Consider the following 27,759-nt stretch of genomic DNA (forward strand, 5'->3'; position numbering starts at 1 on the left):
GAAAATAAATAACATCTGGACATCAGAACTGTGATTACTCACCACGAACTGGAAGAAGCTTTTACCTTTAACGAGAAAGTGACACTGCTCTCCCGGGAGCAGGCCCAGATCCCTGTCATTTGTGTGAAGAAAAGACGGAGGAAAATAGGACCCAGATGGGCTGCCTTTTTGAGAATCGGTAGGCGAGCAAGTAAACTCCCACTGCCATCAATTCTACTTGCTAACATGCAGTCATTGGAAAATAAAATTGATGGCTTACGATTATTCTACCAACGGGACATTAAGAACTGTAATATCTTATGTTTAAACGAGTCGTGGCTGAACGACGACACGGATAATATAGAGCTGGAGAGATTGTCAATGCACTGGCAGAATAGAGAAGCTACGTCTGGTAAGACGAGGGGTGGGGGGGTGTGTCTTTTTGCCAATAACAGCTGGTGCGTGATGTCTAATATTAAAGAAGTCACGAGGTATTGCTCGCCTGAGGTAGAGTACCTAATGATAAGCTGTAGACCACACTATATACCAGGAAATGTCTCATCTATATTATTCGTAGCCGTCTATTCACCACCACAGACCGACACTGGCACTAAGACCACACTCAACCAACTCTAAGGCCATAAGCAAACAAGAAAATGCTCACCCAGAAGCGGTGCTCCTAGTGGCCGGGGACTTTAATGCAGGCAAACTTAAATCAATTTGACCAGAGTTTTACTAGCATGTCACATGTGCAACCAGAGGGGGAAAAAAACTCTAGATCACCTTTGTTCCACACACAGAGACGTGTACAAAGCCTTCCCTCGCCCTCCAGTTGGCAATAATTCTATCCTCCTGATTCCTGCTTACAAGCAAAAACTAAAGCGGGAAGTACCAGTGACTCACTCAATATGGAAGTGGTCAGATGACGTGGATGCTACGCTACAGGACTGTTTTGCTAGCACAGACTGGAATATGTTCCGGGATTCATCCAATGGCATTGAGGAGTATACCACCTCAGTCATCGGCTTCATCAATAAGTGCATTGCGACGTCGTCCCCACAGTGACCGTGTATCCCAACCAGAAGCCATGGATTACAGGCAACATCCGGGCTAGAGCTGCCACTTTCAAGGAGCGGGACACTAATCTGGAGGCCTATAAGAAATTCCGCTATGCCCTCAGACGAACCATCAAACAGGCAAAGCGTCAATACAGGATTAAGATTGAATCCTACTACACCGGCTCTGACGCTCGTTGGATGTGGCAGGGTTTGAAAACTATTATGGACTACAAAGAGAACCCCAGCCGTGAGCTGCCCAGTGACGTGAGTCTAACAGACGAACTAAATGCCTTTTTATGCTCGCTTCGAGGCAAGCAACACTGAAGCATGCACAAGCGCACCAGCTGTTCTGGATGAGTGTGATAATGCTCTCGGTAGCTGATGTGAACAAGACCCGGGGCCAGATGGATTACCAGGACGTGTACTCAAAACATGTGCGGATCAACTGACAAGTGTCTTCACTGACATTTTCAACCTCACCCTGATCCAGTCTGTAATGCATACATGTTTCATGCGGACCACCATAGTCCCTGTGCCCAAGGAAGCGAAGTTAACCTGCCTAAATGATTACCACCCCGTAGCACTCACGTCGGTAGCCATGAAGTGCTTTGAAATGCTGTTCATGGCTCACATCAACAGCATCCTCCCGGATACCCTAGACCCACTCTGATTCGCATAACGCCTCAACAGATCCACAGATGACGCAATCTCAATCGCACTCCACACTGCCCTTTCCCACCTGGACAAAAGGAACATCTATGTGAGAATGCTGTTCATTGACTACAGCTCAGCGTTCAACACCATAGTGCCCACAAAGCTCATCACTAAGCTAAGGACCCTGGGACTAAACACCTCCTTCTGCAACTGGATCCTGGACTTCCTGACGGCCAGGTGGTAAGGGTAGGAAACAATATGTCTGCCACGTTGATCCTCAACACTGGGGCCCCTCAGGGGTGTGTACTTATACCCTCCTGTACTCCCTGTTCACCTACGACTGCGTGGCCAAACACGACTCCAACACCATCAAGTTTGCTGACGACACTACAGTGGTAGGCCTGACCAACGATGAGACAGCCTATTGGGAGGTGGTCAGAGAACTGGCAGTGTGGTGCCAGGACTGCAACCTCTCCCTCAATGTGAGCAAGACAGGAGCTGATCGTGGACTACAGGAAAAGGTGTGCCGAACAGGCCCCCATTAACATCAATGGGGCTGTAGTGGAGAGTTTCAAGTTCCTTGGTGTCCACATCACCAACGATCTATCATGGTCCAAACACATCAAGACAGTCGTGAAGAGGGCACGACAAAACCTTTTCCCCCTCAGGAGACTGAAAAGATTTGGCATGGGTCCCCAGATCCTGCACCATCGCAAGCATCCTGACCGGTTGCATCACCGCCTGGTATTGCAACTGCTCGGCATCTGACCGTAAGGCGCTAGAGGGTAGTGAGTACGGCCCAGTACATCACTGTGGCCAAGCTTCCTGGAATCCAGGACCTATATAATAGGCGGTGTCAGAGGAAAGCCCATAAAATTGTCAGACTCCAGTCACCCAAGTCATAGACTGTTTTCTCTGCTTCCGCACTGCAAGCGGTACCGGAGCGCCAAGTCTAGGACCAAAAGGCTCCTTAACAGCTTCTACCCCCAAGCCATAAGACTCCTGAACAATTAATCAAATGGCCACTGGACTGTTACATTGCCCACCCGCCTTCCTCCATTTGTTTTGTACACTACTGCTACTCACTGTTTGTTATCTATGCATCGTCACTTCACCCCTACCTACATGTACAAATTACCTCTAACCTGTACCCCCGCACACTGACTCGGTAGCTGTACCCCCTCTATATAGCCTCGTTATTGTTACTTTTTATACTTTTCTTCACTCTTCTTGAACTGTACTGTTGGTTAAGCGCTTGTAAGTACGCATTTCACGTTAAGGTCACGTATTCGGCGCATATGACAAAGTTTGATTTGAATCAACAGTCTTTTTGAACAACAAACTAAATATATTTTACCTTCCGTGTCTTGGAAAAAAATACTAAGTCCCCCGTTTAGGTTGCTTGGGTTGCAAGGTCCAAGGCTCTGATTAAGTGCTTATGCTCTAGCTGCTAATTAGCATGTGACTGATCATGTATTAGCATCAGTCAGTTGGGGGATTTGCTCCATTAAAACAACCAAGGACATGTCGGCCCATGATGATGAGCAATTTCTCTCTCGTTGTAACACTTACCAAGACGCAGTAGAAATTGGCTTGTTTAATGAATGGGTTCATCCTATCTGACTTGTTATTCTGCCGGTGTGTTCCGTTGGTCTTGCAGCACCCTGAGACAGAGGGCAGATCCTGTCTACAGCCCACCACTCCAGATATCTGGCCTCTGCTGGAGACTCAAGGTTTACCCAGTGAGTAGACCACAGGCAGTTGGTGGCACCTTAATTGGGGGAGGACAGGCTCGTGGTAACGGCTGGAGCGGAATGAATGGTATCAAATACATCAAACACGTTTCCATTTGTTTGATGCCATTCCATTCGCTCTGTTCCAGCCATTATTATGAGCCATCCTCCCCTCTGTAGCCTCAATTGGAGTAGACAGACACCTCCAACAATAGGTTGTCCTCTTGTAGTAATTGAAACTAGACAATTAGCTCTTATGTTCATCCTATCTTACTCTAACTACTAGATTTGATATGTCACCTATGTCACAACTAAGTTTTCAGTATTGAAGATCTGTGAAAAACTGGTCATGTTCATCATTATGTGTGTTTCTCCTTCAGGATGGCAACGGTGTGGTGCGTGGCAATTACCTGTCCGTTTTCTTGGAACTGTCTGCAGGACTCCCTGAAACGTCGAAGTATGTTTTTGTCAAATTATTGTCATTCTCTTTCTTTCAGTCAAGTTTTCACTTTTAGTTATATCACCTTTAACGTGTGTGTTTGTGTCTGTAGGTACGAGTACCGCGTGGAGATGGTCCACCAGGCCTCCAGCGACCCCACTAAGAACATCATCAGGGAGTTTGCATCAGACTTTGAGGTGGGGGAGTGCTGGGGATACAACCGCTTCTTCAGACTGGACCTGCTGGCCAGTGAGGGCTACCTCAACATGCAGACTGACACTCTAGTCCTCAGGTGAGTATTGCTGAGCGACTACTGCTTTTTGAGGTCGGTTTGACTATTACATTTTTTTTTATAAAGATTTTCCATTTCGAGATTTAAATTAAAAAAATAATGAAATAATGACATTACAATTATTTGAGAGCTTTTTAATGGAAATTTCACAGCCAAAAATTGTGAACATTCAATTGCCAAAACATTGAAAATATTCCATTCTCTGTCAATTCCACATTGGATAGACATCAATAGAAAATAGGAAAATACTATGAAATAAAATATTTCAGTTGTGTATGTTACTACGTTTATTTGATGACTTATTTTTCATTCCTTAGTCGTCATCTCATCTCTGCTCAGGCAGAAGCAGTCAATCAGACAACGTTATCTCTGTGCTCCCCATATTTTCTTGACTCATCATATTTAGCTAGGCTAGCCTGCCTAAACACGCTGCAGAGCTGTCTGACACAATCATTTTACTAGTTTTTCAAAGTAGATAAGACACACATTCACAAACTGTCGTTGAATGTGTGCCTTATCCCTCTCTCTCGTCATTGTGTACATTCCTCTCACGCGGTCTGTGTATCTAACCTAACGTAGCAGGCGTAAAAGTGTCTCCATCTCTGTCCATGCTGGAAAGAACAGGCGCAATGGATTATGGTCATTGTAGTTAATTGCCACGTTTCTGCTTCAGCCCAGCCTCCCACATAGTTCTTGGCTTGATTTCTCTCGTTTAAAAAAAAAAATCGCTGCAGGTGAGTTACCACTACTACACATTAGACAGAAAGGTGCCATGTCTTTGTCAGCTTTGATTCCGGGTTCATTGATGTCTTGTTTGACTGCCGAGTTGACTCTCTCTATCCTCAACAGGTACCAGGTACGTTCGCCCACCTTCTTCCAGAAGTGCAGAGACCAATACTGGTACATCAGCCAGCTGGAGTCAGCCCAGTCCAGCTACATCCAGCAGATCAACAATCTCAAAGAGGTGGGGGCTTAGATCAGGGTTTACCAAACTCGGTCCTGGGTGCACATTTTTGATTTTTCCCTAGCACTACACAACTGATTCAAATAACAAACTCATCAAGCTTTGATTATTTGAATCCGCTTTGCAGTGCTAGGTCCAAAAAACAAAACGTGCACCCAGGGGGAACGCCAGGACAGAGTTTAGGAAACCCTGGCTTAGATCACAAATGAATCTTAGGTTAAATGTTTGTCTTGTCATTGCATATTATGTCCACCCGTTTTCAGAGGCTGGCCATTGAGCTGATCTGTAGGCAGCAGTCTCGCAGCTCGTCCCCTCCTAACCGCCGCCTGGGCCCCTCGACCTCGGAGAGAGACTCACGCTCAGGGAAAGGCCCCGTAGCTGAGGACAGCTGCCAGACCACTGAGACCAAAGAGGAAGAGGAGGAGGAAGAGAAGACTCAGCACGATGACTCCAATGTGAGTAACTCAGACGTTAGCACTTTATAATCATATTAATGAGGACCACAGATGATCACTGTATTGGTTCATGTTTTTGGTTCAAGATGGTGCACACACTACCATATGATTATACTGATTTAAAGCTAGCTAGCTAATAAATGCACTTAGCGAACTACATTTGCTCTGACTATACACCATCACTGGTATTATCAGGCTGTAGACTTAAATATTGTTTGAAACAGTATCTTCTAAATAAAAGAGCCATACGCTAAGCATAAATATGTTATCTAAATAAAGTAGCTAAGAGATAATAGGGTTCCCTTGGAAACACTTGTCAACACTTTGGTTCCTACCCTGTCACAATAACTCCTTCCTGGCATTTTCATTTGTTGTTATGTCAAACAACATTGTATTCAAAGTGCCCACTAATATAGAATTAGAATAAACATTCTGTTTCCATAATATCAACAGTGAGTCCAAGTGTTTTGCTCTAAATCGCAAGTCAAATCGCAATTGCAACATTTGGTAACAAATTAGGCCTAGGTTGTTTGCCCATATCGAGCAACCCTACGTGGCAGTGTGGGAATTCTCAAATTAGTGCAGAAATTGATAAATGTTGACATTTTTTGGCTGAAGTTTAATTGAACGTTATAAAATAATCATAATGGAGAAAGACCCATTGAAATCACTTAGAATGTACAGTTGAAGTTGGAAGTTTACATACACTGAGGTTGGAGTCATTAACTCGTTTTTCAACCACTCCACAAAGTTCTTGTTAACAAACTATAGTTTTGGCATGTCGGTTAGGACATCAACTTTGTGCATGACACAAGTAATTTTTCCAATAATTGTTTACAGACAGATTATTTCACTTATAATTCACCGTATCACAATTCCAGTGGGTCAGAAGTTTACATACACTAAGTTGACTGTGCCTTTAAACAGTTATGTAAATTCCAGAAAACGATGTCATGGCTTTTGATAGGCTAATTGACATCATTTGAGTCAATTGGAGGTGTACCTGTGGATGTATTTCAAGGCCTACCTTCAAACTCAGTGCCTCTTTGCTTGACATCATGGGAAAATCAAAAGAAATCAGCCAAGACCTCAGAAAAAAAATTGTAGACCTCCACAAGTCTGGTTCATCCTTGGGAGCAATTTCCAAACGCCTGAAGGTACCACGTTCATCTGTACAGGCAATAGTACGCAAGTATAAACACCATGGGACCACACAGCCGTCATACCGCTCAGGAAGGAGACGCGTTCTGTCTCCTAGAGAAGAATGTACTTTGGTGCGAAAAGTGCAAATCAATCCCAGAACAACAGCAAGGGACCTTGTGAAGATGCTGGAGGAAACGGGTACAAAAGTATCTATATCCGCAGTAAAACGAGTCCTATATCGACCTAACCTGAAAGGCTGCTCAGCAAGGAATAAGCCACTGCTGAAAACCTCCATTTAAAAAAAGCCAGACTACGGTTTGCAACTGCACATGGGGACAAAGATCGTTCTTTTTGAAGAAATGTCCTCTGGTCTGATGAAACAAAAATAGAACTGTTTGGCCGTAATGACCATCGTTATGTTTGGAGGAAAAAGGGGGAGGCTTGCAAGCAAAGAACACTATCCCAACCATAAAGCACGGGGGTGGCAGCATCAGGTTGTGGGGGTGCATTGCTGCAGGAGGGACTGGTGTACTTCACAAAATAGATGGTATCATGTATCATGAGGAAGGAAAATTATGTGGATATAGTGAAGCAACATCTCAAGACATCAGTCAGGAAGTTAAAGCTTGGTCGCAAATGGGTCTTCCAAATGGACATTGACCCCAAGTATACTTCCAAAGTTGTGGCAAAATGGCTTAAGGACAACAAAGTCAAGGTTTTGGAGTGGCCATCACAAAGCCCTGACCTCAATCCCATAGAAAATTTGTGGGCAGAACTGAAAAATTGTGTGTATGAGCAAAGAGGCCTAGAAACCTGACTCGGTTACACCAGCTCTGTCAGGAGGAATGGGCCAAAATTCACCGAACTTATTGTGGGACGCTTGAATGCTACCCGAAAAGTTTGACCCAAGTTAAACAATTTAAAGGCAATGCTACCAAGTACTAATCGAGTGCATGTAAACTTCTGACCCACTGGGAATGTGATGAAAGAAATAAAAGCTGAAATAAATAATTCTCTCTACTATTATTCTGACATTTCACATTCTTAAAATAAAAAGTGGTAATCCTAACTGACCTAAAACAGGGAATTTTTACTAGGATTAAATGTCAGGAATTGTGAAAAACTGAGTTTAAATGTAGTTGGCTAAGGTGTATGTAAACTTCCGACTTCAACTGTATGTGTTGCCACCCTTGGGTTACGCACAGCTTATAAAGCAAATTTAACACTTTTATTATTAAAAACATAAAATACCGTGATGTATTTTGGCCATGTTGTCCAGCGCTAATGGGAGTCTGGCGAGGCGCCTGAGACAGCGTTTTCTATCACCATCAACAAAACACCAAATTCATTTATTGTGGAATGGTGTCGAATCCCTCCAATAGAGTTCCAGACCCTTATAGAATCTATGCCAAGGCACATTGAAGCTGTTCTGGCTCGTGGTGGCCCAGCACCCTATACTACCTTTCAAAAGTTTGGGGTCACTTAGAAATGTCCATGTTTTTGAACAAAAAGCAAAAAAAATTGTCCATTAAAATAACATCAAATTGATCAGAAATACAGTGTAGACGTTGTCAATGTTGTAAATTACTTTTGTAGCTGGAAACGGCAGATTTTTTATGGATACATAGGCGTACAGAGGCCCATTATCAGCAACCATCACTCCTATGTTCCAATGGCACGTTGTGTTCGCTAATTAAGTTTGTCATTTTAAAAGGCTAATTTATCATTAGAAAACCCTTTCGCAATTATGTTAGCACAGCTGAAAACTTATGATTAAAGATGCAATAAATCTGGCCTTTTTTAAACTAGTTGAGTATCTGGCGCATCAGCATTTGTGGGTTAGATTACAGGCTCAAAATGTCTAAAAACAAAGACTTTCTTCTGAAACTCGTCAGTTTATTCTTGTTCTAAGAAATGAAGGCTATTCCATGCGAGAAATTGCCAAGAAACTGAAGATCTCGTACAACGCTGTGTACTACTCCCTTCGCAGAACTTCACAAAAAGTATAATTTTGGTTAATATTTGTTTCATATTAAAATGTATGTTATTTTAAAAACGGCACGTCATTAGTCTATATATTACTGGACTAAATTAGATTTAAAAAACACTTATAAATCATTCCACCTTTTCTTCCACTTAATGTCTCTTGTCTTACTGCACGCTGAGATCAGCGCTTCGGTATCATAAGTTGTCTTAAGATGGAGATGGGACACAGTAGAGGGGAAACACTTGGTGCGTCCGGAGCTGAGCTCCAAGCTGCGTGTTGTCTGAACATTGTGCTAATGTTGCATTAATGTTGAAGTGTGATCATGAGCAGTCTGACGGGGACCTTGAGCATGATAAAACTTGACAGAGCAGCACTAGAGGCTGTTATGTAAATGTTGTGCCAACGTTGTGGTGTGGTCAGGAGCTGTCTGACGGGGATTTGGAGGTGGACTGTCTGACGGGGGATGAGGAGGTGAACCCTCTGGACGGCAGCAGCACCTCTGGCAGCTCCACGGCAACCAGCAACACCGAGGAGAACGACATCGACGAGGAGACCATGTGAGTGACCCACCGAAACGTGCTCGTTTTTTGCGGAACGGATGCAGAAAGGAAATTATATTATCAGCATCCTATCAGTACAATTAAGTTAGACTCCCTCTGCCATTCCCCACCATCCGGGTTGTGCTACATAGAAAAAGTGTTGTGTTATTTGACTAGTGTATGCGTACCTCATCAACGTGTTTTCAAACCCCTGCGACCAGAGAGGCTGAGAGTGGAGTGCAGCGCTGGATCATCAGCCTCGCATGTTCTCTCTCCCCCATCCACCCCCTCATTGTGAGCTCTCCAGATGAGCCGTCCATGAGTCATCATTGCTCCTCATACTGCCTGGCTGGCTGAGTGTAAAACACCAACACGAGGCTCACCAGCTCCTTCCACACACAAGCGCACACTTACGTAGACATTATCACACATGTACCGTATGCAAAAACACTCTCACAGAAGGGCTTCCCATGTCTTCATACAGACCTGTACGCGCACACATACACACATTACATAGAGAACACACATTGTTCAAGCTCCATGCCTCTCCTGAAACACTTAAATCCATGTTAGTGCTCCATGTTTGCTTTTAACAAGGATCCTCTCAGGCCCTGTGGGGGAAACTACAGTCAAGTGCCATCCCCTTCTCCTCCCACAAGGCACTTTTCTCTCTCGCGTTTGCAAAGCTGTAATGCTGGAAGGGCTTTTTCTCCTCCAAGATGCTCTGGGATGCGTTGCTCCGTCGTTCCCACATCTATAAATACGCTGAGTGGCGGCGAGTGAGAAAAGCTCTGCTGGATATCTCTGACTCATGTTGTGCTATAGGCTGATACAATGGCAAGGGCTGCTGTGTTTCCCATTCTCCCCCGGGGCATTCCTAAAGGCATGTGTACAGGGCAGGCTTACAGACTGATGTATACGAACACACAATGTACAGGCACACAAGTCAGTCACTTACTTGCACACTCTCAAATGGGCACGCACATCCCCATGGGGCTGTTTGGCCCCTGCTAAAAGAACAGCACGACTTATCATTAAGCTGTACCATTCCAGAGAGAACATTGCAGTGTCCATCCATTTCATCAGTAGAGCTACTAGCTGGTCTGTTACAACAGAGCACTTTCTGTCTAATCACCCTAAAAAGCTTTTTGGTAAGGGAACACTGCTCGTGATTTAGGGAGTCCTAGACATGCACACACTTTCTCATTGAAGAGTTGCTGGTCCAGCCAAGGTCTTGCAGATGCTGATTTATTAGTTGGGTCATAATGCCGTCTCCCAGCCTTTAGTATTGGCCAAGGAACTCAATTTTCCTTAAGTGGGGTTGATTTGAACGTGCACAGTTTCTATACCCATAGAGGTCCATGGAGGGAACGAACATTTCCATGTCCCCCAAATGGTCACATCTCGCTGTCTTGTAACAATAAATCGGCCAATAAAACCAATTGATAAACTGAATCAACTAAAGCTCAGTTGACCAAATTTAAATGCCAGCGAGGCTATTTGAAATGATAGGTAGACTTGTTTTCCTGGTCTTGGTATGGTTTCGGCATTGTCAGCATTTTGTGTTGGCTTTCAGCTAAAGTTTTAGTGTTCGTTTGACCGTGACATTGTAGCAATGTTGTTCCCAGTCCTGAAGTTGATGGTCTCTGGTTCTTAGGTCTGGGGAGAATGACGTGGAGTTCAGTAGGAACCTGGAGATGGAGGAGGGAGAACTGCCTGCCGATGTGGCAGGAGCAGCAGGTAACCTCTTCCTCCCCTTTGTCCATCTCTTTCTCTCTACTCCCTCATCTGTTTTTCCATCTCCCTCCCCTCTTTTCTCTCCATCCCGTTCTCCCTCTCATACTTTCTGTCTGTATGTCTCTCTTTCCGTCGCCTTTTTTCTCTCCTCTTTTTGATCTATATCATCAGATCTCGTGTGTGTGTGTGTGTGTGTGTGTGTGTAATGGGGCTTAAAGAGGATCAAATCAAGTTTATTTTATATAGCCCTTCGTACATCAGCTAATATCTCGAAGTGCTGTACAGAAACCCAGCCTAAAACCCCAAACAGCAAGCAATGCAGGTGTAGAAGCACGGTGGCTAGGAAAACTCCCTAGAAAGGCCAAAACCTAGGAAGAAACCTAGAGAGGAACCAGGCTATGAGGGGTGGCCAGTCCTCTTCTGGCTGTGCCGGGTGGAGATTATAACAGAACATGGCCAAGATGTTCAAATGTTCATAAATGACCAGCATGGTCAAATAATAATCAGGAGTAAATGTCAGTTGGCTTTTCATAGCCGATCATTAAGAGTATCTCTACCGCTCCTGCGGTCTCTAGAGAGTTGAAAACAGCAGGTTTGGGACAGGTAGCACGTCCGGTGGACAGGTCAGGGTTCCATAGCCGCAGGCAGAACAGTTGAAACTGGAACCGCAACAAGGCCAGGTGGACTGGGGACAGCAAGGAGTCATCATGCCCGGTAGTCCTGACGCATGGTCCTAGGGCTCAGGTCCTCCGAGAGAGAGAAAGAAAGAGAGAATTAGAGAGAGCATACTTAAATTCACACAGGACACCGGATAAGACAGGAGAAGTACTCCAGATATAACCAACTGACCCTAGCCCCCCGACACATAAACTACTGCAGCATAAATACTGGAGGCTGAGACAGGAGGGGTCAGGAGACATTTAACATTTACATTTAAGTCATTTAGCAGACGCTCTTATCCAGAGCGACTTACAAATTGTTGTGCAGACTCAGGACAGCTAAGCTTTGGAGGAATACGCAGATTTAAAGAGGAGTCCGTAATTTGCTTTCTAATGATCATGATCTTTTCCTCAAAGAAGTTCATGAATTTATTACTGCTGAAGTGAAAGCCATCCTCTCTTGGGGAATGCTGCTTTTTAGTTAGCTTTGCAACAGTATCAAAAATACATTTTGGATTGTTCTTATTTTCCTCAATTAAGTTGGAAAAGTAGGATGATCAAGCAGCAGTGAGGGCTCTTCGATACTGCACGGTACTGTCTTTCCAAGCTAGTCGGAAGACTTCCAGTTTGGTGTGGCGCCATTTCCGTTCCAATTTTCTGGAAGCTTGCTTCAGAGCTCGGGTATTTTCTGTATACCAGGGAGCTAGTTTCTTATGACAAATGTTTTTAGTTTTTAGGGGTGCAACTGCATCTAGGGTATTGAGCAAGGTTAAATTGAGTTCCTCAGTTAGGTGGTTAACTGATTTTTGTCCTCTGACGTCCTTGGGTAGGCAGAAGGAGTCTGGAAGGGCATCAAGGAATCTTTGTGTTGTCTGAGAATTTATAGCACGACTTTTGATGCTCCTTGGTTGGGGTCTGAGCAGATTATTTGTTGCGATTGCAAACGTAATAAAATGGTGGTCCGATTGTCCAGGATTATGAGGAAAAACATTAAGATCTACAACATTTATTCCATGGGACAAAACTAGGTCCAGAGTATGACTGAGGCAGTGAGTAGGTCCAGAGATATGTTGGACAAAACCCACTGAGTCGATGATGGCTCCAAAAGCCTTTTGGAGTGGGTCTGTGGACTTTTCCATATGAATATTAAAATCACCAAAAATTTGAATATTATCTGCTATGACTACAAGGTCCGATAGGAATTCAGGGAACTCAGTGAGGAACGCTGTATATGGCCCAGGAGGCCTGTAAACAGTAGCTATAAAAAGTGATTGAGTAGGCTGCATAGATTTCATGACTAGAAACTCAAAAGACGAAAACATCATTTTTTTTTTTTGTAAATTGAAATTTGCTATCGTAAATGTTAGCAACACCTCCGCCTTTGCGGGATGCACGGGGGATATGGTCACTAGTGTAACCAGGAGGTGAGGCCTCATTTAACACAGTAAATTCATCAGGCTTAAGCCATGTTTCAGTCAGGCCAATCACATCAAGATTATGATCAGTGATTAGTTCATTGACTATAACTGCCTTTGAAGTGAGGGATCTAACATTAAGTAGCCCTATTTTGAGATGTGAGGTATCACGATCTCTTTCAATAATGGCAGGAATGGAGGAGGTCTTTATCCTAGTGAGATTGCTAAGGTGAACACCGCCATGTTTAGTTTTGCCCGACCTAGGTCGAGGCACAGACACAGTCTCAATGGGGATAGCTGAGCTGACTACACTGACTATGCTAGTGGCAGACTCCACAAAGCTGGCAGGTTGGCTAACAGCCTGCTGCCTGGCCTGCACCCTATTACATTGTGGAGCTAGAGGAGTTAGAGCCCTGTCATGGGTGCTGATGTGGAATGTTTAAACTGTGTGTGTGCGTGTTAAGCCAAAGGGGAGTGTGAAAGGCTGCATAACAATGCTTAAATTTACGTGCATGAAGTGAAGGAATGTAATCCATGTGTCAGTTTACTTTAATTTACGTAGTGTTTAGGATGCACCTTTCTTTGGCAGATCTAAGTCTTGTGCTGTTACTCTTCGGTACTTTGGTAATTGATTTAAACTTAAGCAACTCAGTGCGGGCCACCCTTAAACTTGGACATGTTGGTAGTCCCTTTTACTTCATATCGGACTCTCTCCTCTGAAAGGAAAATATCCATTATTACGTGCCCCAATGCCTAATAGTCGGTTAGCCAGGGAGGTTATTCAAATGTATTCATTAATCATTGGCTGCAAGGTGGATTATCGTCCCCGCCTCCATTACACTCACTGCCTCAGACAGAGTAGCGTTTTTTTCCAATCTAATCTCTCGCCTTTTGAAATGCTCATTGTATGCAGCCCTTAATGGTTTTTATGCTGCTCTCGTAGCTGTGCGCCGGCTGACTCATTCAGTACTGCAGTGAAATGGCTGGAGAGTTGAACTGAATCTTGGTGCAGGAGTTCTCTTGTCTGTAACTTAAAATGGAGATGCAGCATGGGCTGTTTAGTAGCCATTGAGCTCCGCTCTGTGTTAAACCCTGGTAAAGATTTCCTTTTGCACAAGTATTCAATATGCCCTGTTCCAAACTCATTCAAAGTGTCAGTTGACTCCCCTTGCTGCTCCTCCAACACTCGATAGATAGAAGCATATCCAGTGTAGCTCACATTTGGTCTCCCCTTCCCTTTTGCAACTGTTTCCTCACCATTGTACCTCTGAACATACCTTTCTCACTCTAACCCTCTCCCAGGAAGCTCTAACCCCGGGGCCAGGTGTCTGAGGCGTAGTGGTGGTCTCTCCTCCGCTGGCAGCAACAACAGTTTGCTAGAAATCGACCCCGTCATCCTCATCCAGCTACTGGATCTGAAGGAGCGCAGCAGTGTGGAGTCACTGTGGGGCCTTCAACCCAGACCCCCTGCCTCCCTGCTACACAGCCAAGGTAGGGTCTGTCTTTCACAGCCTCCTACTCTGTACAGGGTAGCCAAGCTAAGGCACAGTCACTCCCTCTCTGGCAGACATTAGGATAAGCGCTAGTAGCCAATTCATCTTTTCATCTCCTTTTTTCACTCTTTTTTTCTCTCTCTCTTGCTCCAGTCCAAGTCCACTCCAGGAAGGAGCGGGGTGAGCGCAGGCCTCAGACAGTGCGGCGGGGAGCCCCAGACTCTGGGGTCCTGATTCGGCTCAAGGCACAGATGGCCGAGGTGCGCAGTAAGATGTCGGATGTCAAGTGTCAGCTGGAGGCACGGGGGGAGACCAAGGCAGGGCCCTCCGGCAGGGCCACAGGGGTGGAGCAGGGGCCCTCTTACCACTCAGAGCTAGGGCCCAGCAGGAAGCCCATAGAGCTAGATCTGATGGGGAAAGGACCCGGGGTCTCCAGACACTGTCGCTCTGGTGAGTGTTGCTACACACACACACACACTACATAATACACACACACACTACATAATACACACACACACTACATAATACACACAGACTACAATCTGTGGAATCGGATAGCATTTTACATCACGTTCTACTGTCAAACTCTTTGAAGACTAGATGGGCAGCTGGGGAGCTATCAACTGCTCAGTCAGATGTTTAACTAGCTGTGGTTTGTGTGGCAGGAGGGAAGAAGGCCTCATCTCCCAAGCAGGATGGGAGCAGGCTGGGCCTAAGGAGGGCTGCAGACGTAGTTGAGAAGGAGCTGAGAGGCCAGAGCGGTGGAGAGTCGTCCAGCGACCAAAGCCTCTTTCCCAGGGGCACCTCCAACGGATCAGAGGGTCAGTAGTAAAGCCAGGTAGAGGTGGGGTTATCAGTGTTTAGACCACCATGGATCCACCTATGTTCCCAAATGAATGATTGTCAGCTGATGACTTCTGACTGACCAGTGTTTCCCTGTTCGGTGTCATACTGTAGGAGCCCTGAAGCCACGCAGCGCCCACAGCTCCCCTCCCTACCTGGGCAGCTCGTCGTCCTGCTCCGAAAACAAACCCTGCAGCTCCAAACACGACCAGGAGCAGCTCTATGGGTCCGACCTGTACGCTCTGGAGTTCCTCAGCGGCATCTCCACCGCCACCATGACACGATCCAGGACCAAACCCATAGGGTAAAACTAACACCCTGTCCTAAATCCAACCCTAGTCCCTATGCATTTGTGGAGATCCAAAGCGATTGGATTGAAATTCTATTGTTTATTTTTCCTACTTTAAAAATATCTAATATTTTTTCATACAGTCCAGGTGCTTGGAGAATGGAGCTTGATAATTGAAAAGTGTACTTGACAGTTGAGAAAATAAACTCCCTCACACAACATTTCTGTTTGCTCCACAATCTTTTAATGGATCGTTTTAAACCAACGCTTTGGTTATTATTCCTTTATCAAGTGTTTAGCCCCTGCCAAAGCCTCCAATTTAACAGTTTGGATTTTTTGGCGTCATATTTGTTTTGTGCTACTGTTTCTTTATTACTTCACTGTGCCAGCCTTGGCTGGGTTTTAAAAGAACGCTGGATAAGTGAAAATAAAGTATGTGCTGCTGCTGTTGTAGCTAACTAGACTCAGTGGTATTTCTGTGGCACCCTATTTGGTATTGAAATTGACCCTCCCAGTGGACCACAAAGGCCTGAGAGCCAGCTATCTCTAAAATAACTGTTTAGCTTTGGAATAAACCAGCTACTAGAGTGGTGAAAATGTTTCTGTTCCTATCCATCAGTGTTCTGTAAGTTTTGTGTGGACCCCAGGAAGAAAAGCCGCTGCTTCTTTAACAGCTAATGGTGATACGAATACAAATCGTAAATCTCAACAAAAATATGTCTATTCAAATCATACAATTCCGCTTGTGCTTAAAACAAGAGTGGCAAATCTACTTTCCTCCTGTCTAGCATTTGTGTGGATGGCCATTTTTATTCATTGATGGACCACTCTTGGAGCAGTGTGAAAAGGTCTTGGCAGTGGCCACAGGGATTATCTGAGGTGATGTCGTGCAGGAGGCTTTGTGAGAAGGGAATTGTGTAAACTGACACCCTCCTTCTCTCTCTTCCTCCTCCCCTCCCTCAGGGCCGCCCTGCTGACGGACAGCTCTCTGGACTGTGACTCGGAGCCGGCTGAGATCCGCCAGTCACTGCTCTCCCTGGCAGAGGAACCCTCTTCATGCCCCAACGAAGGTGAGCCCTCACTGCTCTAACACCCCTCCCTCCCTTCCTCTAGCTCCACCCTCCTCTACGGAGGATTGTGATGGCACTAAGGCTTGAGCTCCACTTTTCATCTTAAGTGGATAGAATGTACTGTAATCTAATACCATACTGCAGGTAGAGTTAACAGCTTCTTTGAGAAGGGTATTTTAAAATGTGTTTCTCCTGCAGCATTACTCCTAATGAACTCTGGAATGAGTCCGTGTCTGTAGAGAGAGCGAGTGGGTGTCTACTTGGCACTGGTATGCAAGATGAGAGGTGTGCTCTTGGCACTGATGGTGTTCCCCTTACCTGTGAGACTGCTATAAGGTTCTTTCTGTCTCCCCCACCCTGTTTCTGGACATTTTTCTTCCTTTACATCTTTCTGTTGTTTTCCTTTTTGACCCCCCCCCTCCCTTTCTGTTTACCTATGTGCTGTTCTCTCCCTTTTCTGTTTGCCTGTCTCTCCCTGTCATTCTTTTTTCCCTTATCCTGTGTGTCCCTCTTTCTGTCTGTCAGGTCATGTTGTCCAGAAGCGGACGGTGGTACTGCTGCCAGGTATGAGTAGTGATAGTGAGATCGACTGTGACACAGAGAACGAGGACGAGGTGGTGGTCCTGGAGGCTGGAGATTGTCGCTACGACACCCCGGCACTGCCCTGCGCAGGTCAATATTGTTACCTGCTGTAACCCCCTCACACAAAAACATGCATACCCTAGTGTGGGGTTTCATTTCTGCACATTGTCCACACACATTTAGCCTCAAATCAACTTGCCAGTTCCTTGGAAGGAAATGATTGCTATGATTAAATGCTTATTTTCTTCTTTCCTCCCAGGGGACCAGTTGATCTCTGATGACCTAAGCTTCACCACAGGAGAGACCACAGAGAGGTGATTTCCCCTCCAATTTGGACACCACAGCCAGTCTAAACAGTGGCAATCGCCATGTGGGAACTGGATCGTAGTGTATTTAACTTTAATGCACATGAGCATTTGTGTAGACACTTGCATGCACTCATTCTAGTCACTGACAACCCAAATGCTACGAGAATGCTACAACTCACTAAATAAGCACCTTGATGATGACGACTAACTGCAAAATGGGTCACAATATATTTGGTCACAGTCATTCATCTTTTCATTTAAATGTAAATTTTATGATATATGAGTTTATGGGGCGATGAACAATATATCTGCGAGATACATATATTCCTGTCAGTGTGAAATAAAATAGGAAGTTATAATATGTAACTAATGAGGTCATGGTTGACATTTGCAATGTCTACATACTCAGATTGGGCTTTGGTCTGGTCATTATGAGCTAAGGTGAATTTTTAGAAAGAAGCAGGGGGCACATGCTTCACAACAGAAAGAGAACATCAAAAGCTCTCTGCCTTTCTGATTCAATGAGGTGCTATTGATGTATTTGTGTGGAGGAGCACAGTCAGGCAGGTATCACACAGTGCTGTAATGAACACTCAATTCTGGTTAACAGTCTAAACAAATGCCTTGAAATGAAGTGGACACATTTACAACCTTAATTCCTGTATCAACATCGCTTAAAACGTGTTAGGAACCCTTTACGTTAACTGAAGGAGAGGCGGTGATGAAACACGAGGAAAAATTGCCCAAAGTCCCCTCTGTGTAAATCTTGTCAATGTAAACTACTGTATTTCATCAACTTCTCCCGTTAGATTGGAGTTGCTTTCCCCCCAGTAAATCGTTCAGAACAAGAACCAGTTTTGCTGCTGTGTAGACAGACATTGAAGAGTGGATCAATGGTACGTCCTCCTCTGGCCTGTGTAAAAGATTGCTACATTTTGAATTAGTATTGAGTGAATTCTTAGTAGGGGAAATGACTCTTGCTCACAGTATTGAGTGGATTCTGACTGAATTGATTATTAACAATTCTTGATTGACGGTCTGGGCTTCAAGTGCTCGTTCACCTTGTCTCTTCGTTGCACATCAAAGCTGACATACATTATTCGTACATACAGGGTTCTTTCTTTCATGAAGAAGTGTTTTCTGCAGCTCTTGTCAAGATGAGCTCTGTAATATAGGTGCATGTGTAGGTGTTGTTTTGAGTTTTCTTCCCTGATTGCATTTGTGTCCACACTGTAATTTCCATCTTCACTCTTTTCCTGTGCTGTGTGAGCAACTCCTCCCAGTTCAGCTTTTCTGCTTGACTTAGAAAAATGGGTCCATACAAATTCACCGGTTTTGACTTCTATGAAGCAGATGCAACTCAGTGAATCCTTTCCCTGTTCAAACATGGTCTTAAATGGATTCAAATGTTACATTCCATCTTCTTGGGTCTAGATTGATTTTATTTGACTGAGTTAATTATTAGCAAAAATTGGTTTGACTGAGACGTGTGTAAGTGTTTGTTTTGTACAAAGACTCCCCAACAATGATGTGAATATTTTTCTTTAAAGCATTTAATTGGACCCATTACCTTTTGAATTTTTTCCTTTTTGCCCATCAGAGGGTGCCATTTCTGCCTTAAAGTTTAGCTTTGCTCTGACCGTGGACCATTTTTCTTTACACAGTAGCATTTTATTGCTTTCAACCCTTAAAATGAATCTAAAGACCACACTAGCGACCACATGGACATCATAATAGAAACTGTAGTTGCTTTTTGCACCATGGAGAACAATGAACACTGACAGACGTTCATTGAAAAAAGTGGTGACCCAAACCGAATCTGTAAACATTTCGAGATGTCTCAAAGTATACTAATGTGCATTGACTAATAAGGAAATATATTCTTAATGCCTGAGTGGAGAGCTGAGTGGTTAACGCTGTTAATATCTTCCTATGTCAGCTATAGGATGCCTGACGCTAAACCCACAGCTGCACATCTTCCTAATGTTCCATCGTGTGCCTAAAATCACATGGCTTTAATAGGGTTGAACAGGCAGACAGTGTGGAAAATATGCGTAAAACCTCTTGTGCCCTTGAAAGGGTGTTTGTATATACAGCTCGAGACTCATCCTGATATGGTCTTATTGTGTCTATATCGATTTCTGTGTTGTGTGTGTGTGTATACACTGCACACTTCTGTTACTGCCCAGGTTTGAGGTATGTGTGTGTGTACACTGCACATTTCTTTTACTGCCCAGGTTTGAGGTGTGTGTGTACACTGCACATTTCTGTTACTGCCCAGGTTTGAGATGTATGTGTGTGTTGGGCTGGTTGAGGAAAGGCACTAGAAAGAAGGTGATTAGATGTTTTTGAGTGTTCATGCTTTCCTTGTGTCTGAGTGTTTATTTTGTATTGTCCCAGAATGCAGTGGGAATTTATGTTGGGAATGTCATTTTTTTAATTCATTTTTTGTACTTATATAATATGACATGAACAAATTAAAATATTGTTTGGTTTCTTGAACTGGAACACGTTTTTGTAACCTAAATACGGAAATACTTGTCAAATGACTGAATAACGAAAATCCTGTGTTTTTTGTTTTATTGAACACAAACTGCATGAGAGACCAATTGCAGATGAGGGGTTACTCTTAACTTTTCTTTTCATTGTCCAGGATTTTAGAAACAGCGTTTTTCAAGCAATTGGGGGCTAATTTGAGTTTGCACTACTTAAACATTTCAGTCAGGCTTCCGCTCACTTCACCGCACTGAAACGGCTTTATTGGAAGTCAGTAACCACGCTCCCATCCTCAGTTTGTATGCATGTAGCCTTAAGTCATCATACTGTATAAACAAAAATCACGACGGCTGTGATGGAAACAAGTAGTTTCGTTACAATTTTATAAATGTCGATAGATAATTTGTTTTTTCTGGCATGGTGGGATCTGTTTGTATTAGTAGAATGTAGTTATGAGAGAAATGTCGGTGGGAATCCCTATATGCGCAAATGTTGCTATAATAAACATCGAAGTCAACTTTTTGAGTCACGTGACGAAATGGTGTGTGTGTGGGCCTCCCTCTACCACTCGGGAAGCCATACAGTTTATTAGGCTACAGATGAAATAAATTGATGGATTTCACAGGGTGGTGAAAGTGCACGGCATTGGTGATGAGCTTGGTGATCCTTTACAATAAATATCGAGGGTCTATCTGGTGACATGATGATCGATGCTTGACTGCCGTTTGACAAATAAAAATATTATCGCTCTTATAATTATCACATGTAGACTAGCCTGTCTGCACATCCTAACTGCACTATCTGCGAGCTGTTGTTGGCTTGAGCTCAGTTGCCAAAACCGGAGTAGGCGCATTTGCTATTTAACAGTTTTTGTGACGACTATCGGTAGAGTTGAAAATGCGATGTAAACACGTTTTTAACTTTGACAGTTTTATTCGGTACATCTAAACTTGAGCGAAAAAGTAATTTTTGTGTGCACTACCTCATCACGCACTGATTGTTATCTACAACAAGTCAATTTGGTGAAAACGCCAATGGTGGGAAAATGCGTATATGCATATTTTACAATACGCTATTTGCATTTAAATCTGCTGTGAGCAGTTGGATGGAAACCTAGCTAGTAATGACTCTGTTGGCTGCCGTTGAATGCTCTATCTAGTTCTTTTGGATCTCAATGCTGCATTTGACCCTTGATAAGAACATCCTTGTTGACCATCTGGAAATGTGGGTGGGAATCTGGCGTGGTCCTCAACTGGTTCATGTCCTATCTTTGTGGCAGATGTTTCTCAGTGAGCATGGGTGGTTCAGTATCATTCCCAGCACAAATAGCACCTATAGTGGACGCATCACAATACCCATAAAACCCGGTAATGGTTCCAATTGTTTTTTCACCATTCATTTTTGCTTCTGGAATTTTAGAACTACTTCATATACAGTGCATTTGGAAAGTATTCAGACCCCTTCCTTTTTCCACGTTTTGTTACGTTACAGCCTTATTCTAAAATCGAGTTGAATCATTATCAATCTACACACAATACCCCATAATGACAAAGCGAAAACAGGTTTTTGAAATTTTAGCAAATTTATTCAAAATAAAAAACATTCCTTAGTTACATTAGCATTCAAACCCTTTGCTATGAGACTCGAAATTGAGCTCAGGTGCGTCCTGTTTCCATTGATCATCCGTGAGCTGTTTCTAGAACTTGATTGAAGTCCACCAATTGAATTTACCACAGATTGGACATCATTTGGAATGGCACACCGCTGTCTATATAACCAAAATCCAACCACTCCCCAAATTTCTTGTTAAAAAAACTATAGTTTTGGCAAGTCGGTTAGGACATCTACTTTGCATGACACAAGTAATTTTTCCAACAATAGTTTACAGACAGATTATTTCACTTAACTCACTGTATCACAATTCCAGTGTCAGAAGTTTACATACACTAAGTTGACTGTGCCTTTAAACAGCTTGAAAATTCCAGAAAATTATGTCATGGCTTGAGAAGCTTCTGATAGGATAATTGACATCATTTGAGTCAATTGGAGGTGTACCTGTGGATGTATTTCAAGGCCTACCTTCAAACTCAGTGCCTCTTTGCTTGACATCATGGGAAAATCAAAAGAAATCAGCCAAGACCTCAGAAAAAAAATTGTAGACCTCCACAAGTCTGGTTCATCCTTGGGAGCAATTTCCAAACGCCTGAAGGTACCACGTTCATCTGTACAAACAATAGTACGCAAGTATAAACACCATGGGACCACGCAGCCGTCATACCGCTCAGGAAGGAGACGCGTTCTGTCTCCTAGAGATGAACGTACTTTGGTGCGAGAAGTGCAAATCAATCCCAGAACAACAGCAAAGGACCTTGTGAAGATGCTGGAGGAAACGGGTACAAAAGTATCTATATCCACAGTAAAACGATTCCTATATCGACATAACCTGAAAGGCTGCTCAGCAAGGAAGAAGCCACTGCTCCAAAACCGCCATAAAAAAGCCAGACTACGGTTTGCAATTGCACACGGGGACAAAGATCGTACTTTTTGGAGAAATGTCCTCTGGTCTGATGAAACAAAAATAGAACTGTTTGGCCATAATGACCATCAATATGTTTGGAGGAGAAAGGGGGAGGCTTGCAAGCCGAAGAACACCATCCCAACTGTGAAGCACGGGGGTGGCAGCATCATGTTGGGGGGATGCTTTGCTGCAGGAGGGACGGTGCACTTCACGAAATAGATGGCACATGAGGAAGGAAAATTATGTGGATATATTGAAGCAACATCTCAAGACATCAGTCAGGAAGTAAAGCTTAAAGCTTGGTCGCAAATGGTTGTTCCAAATGGAAAATGACCCGAAGCATACTTCCAAAGTTGTGGCAAAATGGCTTACGGACAACAAAGTCAAGGTATTGGAGTGGCCATCACCTCAATCCCATAGAACATTTGTGGGCAGAACTGAAAAGGCGTGTGTGAGCAAGGAGGTCTAGAAACCTGACTCAGTTACACCAGCTCTGTCAGGAGGAATGGGCCAAAATTCACCCAACTTATTGTGGGAAGCTTGTGGAAGGCTTCCTGAAACGTTTGACCCAAATTAAACAATTTAAAGGCAATGCTACCAAATACTAATTGAGTGTATGTAAACTTCTGACCCACTGGAAAGTGGTGAAAGAAATAAAAGATGAATTTAATCATTCTCTCTACTATTATTCTGACATTTCACATTCTTAAAATAAAGTGGTGATTCTAACTGACCTAAGACAGGGAATTTTTACTAGGATTAAATGTCAGGAATTGTGAAAAACTGAGTTTAAATATATTTGGCTAAGGTATATGTAAACTTCCGACTTCAACTGCAGGTATTCCTCTTGTCCAGATGGGATAGGGCAGAGTTATGGCGATTACATTGTCTGTGGACCTATTGGGGCAGTAAGCAAATTGAAGTGGGTCTAGGGTGACAGGTAAGGTGGAGGCGATATGATCCTTGACTAGCCTCTCAAAGCACTTCATGATGACAGTGCTACGGGACGATAGTCGTTTAGTTCAGTTACCTTTGCCGCCTTGGGTACAGGAACAATGGTCATCTTGAAGCATGTGGGGACAGCAGACTTGGATAGGGATAGATTGAATATGTCTGTAAACACGCCAGCCGTTTGTTATTAGTGTAGATTCATAGGATTAGTGTTCAACCCATATCGTACGCTTTTCTCGCCTTCCAATATTTCCTGGATTGAACCAATGGATATGGCAACTTTCTGTATTAATCAAACCACTGTATTTTTGATTCACCAATCTTTATCCAAACCTGTTTTTTTGTAGTATTATTCATAAATACTTTCCTAACCCTAAATAACGTAAAGATCGGAGTACCAATCAATCTACCAATTGGTGCTGAAAAGGAGACTAATATGGGTGTATTTACAATACATGGCTTTCTTTCATTGATCCCTTATTCTGATCGGTTCTCTCCAAATATGTCTTGCTGACATCAAATGTTGGATGTCTGACAATTTTCTCTACCTCAATGATAAAAAATCTGAGGTTGTTGTATTTGACCACCACCTTGAACTCAGATGATAGATAAACTTGGTCATTTGTCCACAAATGTAAAGCCTACAGGCAGAATCCTTGCTGTCGTCTTTGACTCTGACCTAAACCTTGAGCTGCATGTAAAAAAAAAAAAAAAAAAAAAGGTTGTTCAGTCCTGCTTTTATAATCTAAGAAATAAAGCTAAAGTCAAGTCTTATCTCAGTCACTGATCTGGAGAAACATATCCATGCTTTTATTTCCTCATGCCTGGATTACTGTAACTCTTTCTATACCTACCTGTTTTAGTCAGAAATCAGTCGATTCACAGTTAGTTCAAAACGCTACAGCTCTTACTAGCTCGCTACCTTTTTGAGTTTGGATCCCGCGTTGCAGTTGGCATCAGTTGCTGGGACCGCTGCTATCGGTCCGGGGATTCTGCTGACCAAGGGGTCTGATGAGCTGCTTGGCATAGCAGCTAGCCTAGATGCCACTGTTAAGCTGCCTATCAAGCTAGCGGGGTTTCCTTGAGGGCTTGAACGCAGCCCGCGACGGGGTTAGTCATTGTGGCAGGGACCGCGGATTGTCCCGGGCTTGTGACTGCTAGATCTCTGCTGCTTGTTGCTGTTTCCATCTTCTCTCTGACCTGAACTGTCTGGAACTGCCAGGAGTAACAGCGTAACCCACGTTGCTACCACAAAGACCAAAGCTGGAGGGAGTACCGTTGAGGACCGTTGAGGACAGTGCTGTCTATCACAGGTGAAGGGTCTTTTAAACGAAAACAAAAATAGTTCAAGAAGCAGTTGTTACAACAACATGACAATAGCTTCAAGTGTTGTGTCCAAATACTTGTGAAGTCAACTAATAAAACAATGGACCAGAGAGGTCCAGGACCTGAAGAACAGTTTGCACTTCTCCCAGGATCAGTTCGATGATTTTAAACAGGAAAATGGCAAGATGACAGCACACTGTAAGCCATTGAGAGAGGTCATCAGTTCTGTATGTGAATCCATAATAACAATGGTGGATAAATCAGATTATCTCGGAACAACATTGTTGTGGATGGAATTGCAGAATCTCCACAGACCTGGACAGAGTCTGAGAACAAAGTGAGGGAAATTGTTTGGGAGAAACTGAACATGGACCACAGGAAGATTGAGGTGGAGCAAACCCACAGGACTGGAAAACCCACCACCTACCCAGGCATTGCTTTCATCCACTATGACAGGCTCATTGTCCACCCTTCCTCCCAAAAGCCTAGAAGGGATGAGAGTGCCAAGCCTATGGGTTTGTAGTTTCAACCCTGCAGCACACAGTTACACACACCATCTGATTAATGGACCGCTGAATGTTTTCGTTTTTTTCTCTTGCTTTGTTTGTTATTTTCCATATGTCTATCTCTGAGAAGCTACCCCGGAAAAGGCTGAAAATAGCTCATATTGGAAATAAGATTCATGAAATCAAAAACTTGCTAATATCAGATAACGTTAATATATTAGCCATTTCTGAGACTTGCTTAGATAATTCCTCTGATGATACAGCAGTAGCAATACAAGGATATACCATACACTGCTCAAAAAAATAAAGGGAACACTTAAACAAGACAATGTAACTCCAAGTCAATCACACTTCTGTGAAATCAAACTGTCCACTTAGGAAGCAACACTGATTGACAATAAATTTCACATGCTGTTGTGCAAATGGAATAGACAAAAGGTGGAAATTATAGGCAATTAGCAAGACACCCCCAATAAAGGAGTGGTTCTGCAGGTGGTGACCACAGACCACTTCTCAGTTCCTATGCTTCCTGGCTGATGTTTTGGTCATTTTTGAATGCTGGCGGTGCTTTCACTCTAGTGGTAGCATGAGACGGAGTCTACAACCCACACAAGTGGCTCAGGTAGTGCAGCTCATCCAGGATGGCACATCAATGCGAGCTGTGGCAAGAAGGTTTGCTGTGTCTGTCAGTGTAGTGTCCAGAGCATGGAGGCGCTACCAGGAGACAGGCGAGTACATCAGGAGACGTGGAGGAGGCCGTAGGAGGGCAACAACCCAGCAGCAGGACCGCTACCTCCGCCTTTGTGCAAGGAGGAGCAGGAGGAGCACTGCCAGAGCCCTGCAAAATGACCTCCAGCAGGCCACAAATGTGCATGTGTCTGCTCAAACGGTCAGAAACAGATTCCATGAGGGTGGTATGAGGGCCCGACGTCCACAGGTGGGGGTTGTGCTTACAGCCCAACACCGTGCAGGACGTTTGGCATTTGCCAGAGAACACCAAGATTGGCAAATTCGCCACTGGCGCCCTGTGCTCTTCACAGATGAAAGCAGGTTCACACTGAGCACATGAGCACATGTGACAGAGTCTGGAGACGCCGTGGAGAATGTTCTGCTGCCTGCAACATCCTCCAGCATGACCGGTTTGGCGGTGGGTCAGTCATGGTGTGGGGTGGCATTTCCATGTGCTCGCCAGAGGTAGCCTGACTGCCATTAGGTACCGAGATGAGATCCTCAGACCCCTTGTGAGACCATATGCTGAAACATGCACATTTGTGGCCTGCTGGGGGTCATTTTGCAGGGCTCTGACAGTGCTCCTCTTTGCACAAAGGCGGAGGTAGCGGTCCTGCTGCTGGGTTGTTGCCCTCCTACGGCCTCCTCCACGTCTCCTGATGTACTCGCCTGTCTCCTGGTAGCACCTCCATGCTCTGGACACTACACTGACAGACACAGCAACCCTTCTTGCCACAGCTCGCATTGATGTGCCATCCTGGATGAGCTGCACTACCTGAGCCACTTGTGTGGGTTGTAGACTCCGTCTCATGCTACCACTAGAGTGAAAGCACCGCCAGCATTCAAAAGTGACCAAAACATCAGCCAGGAAGCATAGGAACTGAGAAGTGGTCTGTGGTCACCACCTGCAGAACCACTCCTTTATTGGGGGTGTCTTGCTAATTGCCTATAATTTCCACCTTTTGTCTATTCCATTTGCACAACAGCATGTGAAATTTATTGTCAATCAGTGTTGCTTCCTAAGTGGACAGTTTGATTTCACAGAAGTGTGATTGACTTGGAGTTACATTGTGTTGTTTAAGTGTTCCCTTTATTTTTTTGAGCAGTCTATATAGAAGAGACATAAATGCTTATGGGGGAGGTGTTGCTATGTATATTCAGAGCCATATCCCTGTGATGCTTAGAGAAGATCTCATGTAAAGTGTTATTGAAGTGCTGTGGTTGCAGGTTCACCTGCCTCATCTAAAGCCTATTATTTGGGGTCTTGCTATAGGCCACCAAGTGCTAACAGTCAGTATCTAAATAATGTGTGTGAAATGCTTGATAGTGTATGTGATGTAAACAGAGAGGTCTGCTTTTTTGGGGACTTGAATATTGACTGGTTTTCATCAAGCTGCCCGCTCAAGAGGAAGCTTCTCACTGTAACCAGTGCCTGTAATCTGGTTCAGGTTATTAATCAACCTACCAGGGTGTTTACAAACACTACAGGAACTGTTTAAAGGTGCAGTCAACTTAGTGTATGTAAACTTCTGACCCACTGGAATTGTGATAGTGAAATAATCTGTCTCTAAACAATTGTTGGAAAAATTACTTG

General features: G+C 44.0%; 1 protein-coding gene across 1 annotated transcript in view; it reads left to right on the forward strand.

Moving 5' to 3' along the window:
- Nucleotides 1–20,147, forward strand: part of LOC120030756 (E3 ubiquitin-protein ligase TRIM37-like) — a 31,049-nt gene extending 10,902 nt beyond the window's left edge. Inside the window, exons 12-25 of the mRNA XM_038976179.1 lie at nucleotides 3,352–3,433; nucleotides 3,805–3,881; nucleotides 3,976–4,155; nucleotides 5,005–5,119; nucleotides 5,383–5,574; nucleotides 9,125–9,261; nucleotides 10,901–10,983; nucleotides 14,357–14,545; nucleotides 14,701–14,997; nucleotides 15,213–15,368; nucleotides 15,505–15,694; nucleotides 16,643–16,749; nucleotides 17,275–17,421; nucleotides 17,591–20,147. Of these exons, the coding sequence (XP_038832107.1) occupies nucleotides 3,352–3,433; nucleotides 3,805–3,881; nucleotides 3,976–4,155; nucleotides 5,005–5,119; nucleotides 5,383–5,574; nucleotides 9,125–9,261; nucleotides 10,901–10,983; nucleotides 14,357–14,545; nucleotides 14,701–14,997; nucleotides 15,213–15,368; nucleotides 15,505–15,694; nucleotides 16,643–16,749; nucleotides 17,275–17,421; nucleotides 17,591–17,649 (2,011 nt within the window). The 3' untranslated portion in view covers nucleotides 17,650–20,147. The remainder of the gene's footprint in view (nucleotides 1–3,351; nucleotides 3,434–3,804; nucleotides 3,882–3,975; nucleotides 4,156–5,004; nucleotides 5,120–5,382; nucleotides 5,575–9,124; nucleotides 9,262–10,900; nucleotides 10,984–14,356; nucleotides 14,546–14,700; nucleotides 14,998–15,212; nucleotides 15,369–15,504; nucleotides 15,695–16,642; nucleotides 16,750–17,274; nucleotides 17,422–17,590) is intronic.
- Nucleotides 20,148–27,759: the final 7,612 nt, after the last annotated feature.

Source organism: Salvelinus namaycush, chromosome 3, assembly GCF_016432855.1.
Source record: "Salvelinus namaycush isolate Seneca chromosome 3, SaNama_1.0, whole genome shotgun sequence".
In the NCBI taxonomy this organism is placed as follows: domain Eukaryota; kingdom Metazoa; phylum Chordata; class Actinopteri; order Salmoniformes; family Salmonidae; genus Salvelinus; species Salvelinus namaycush.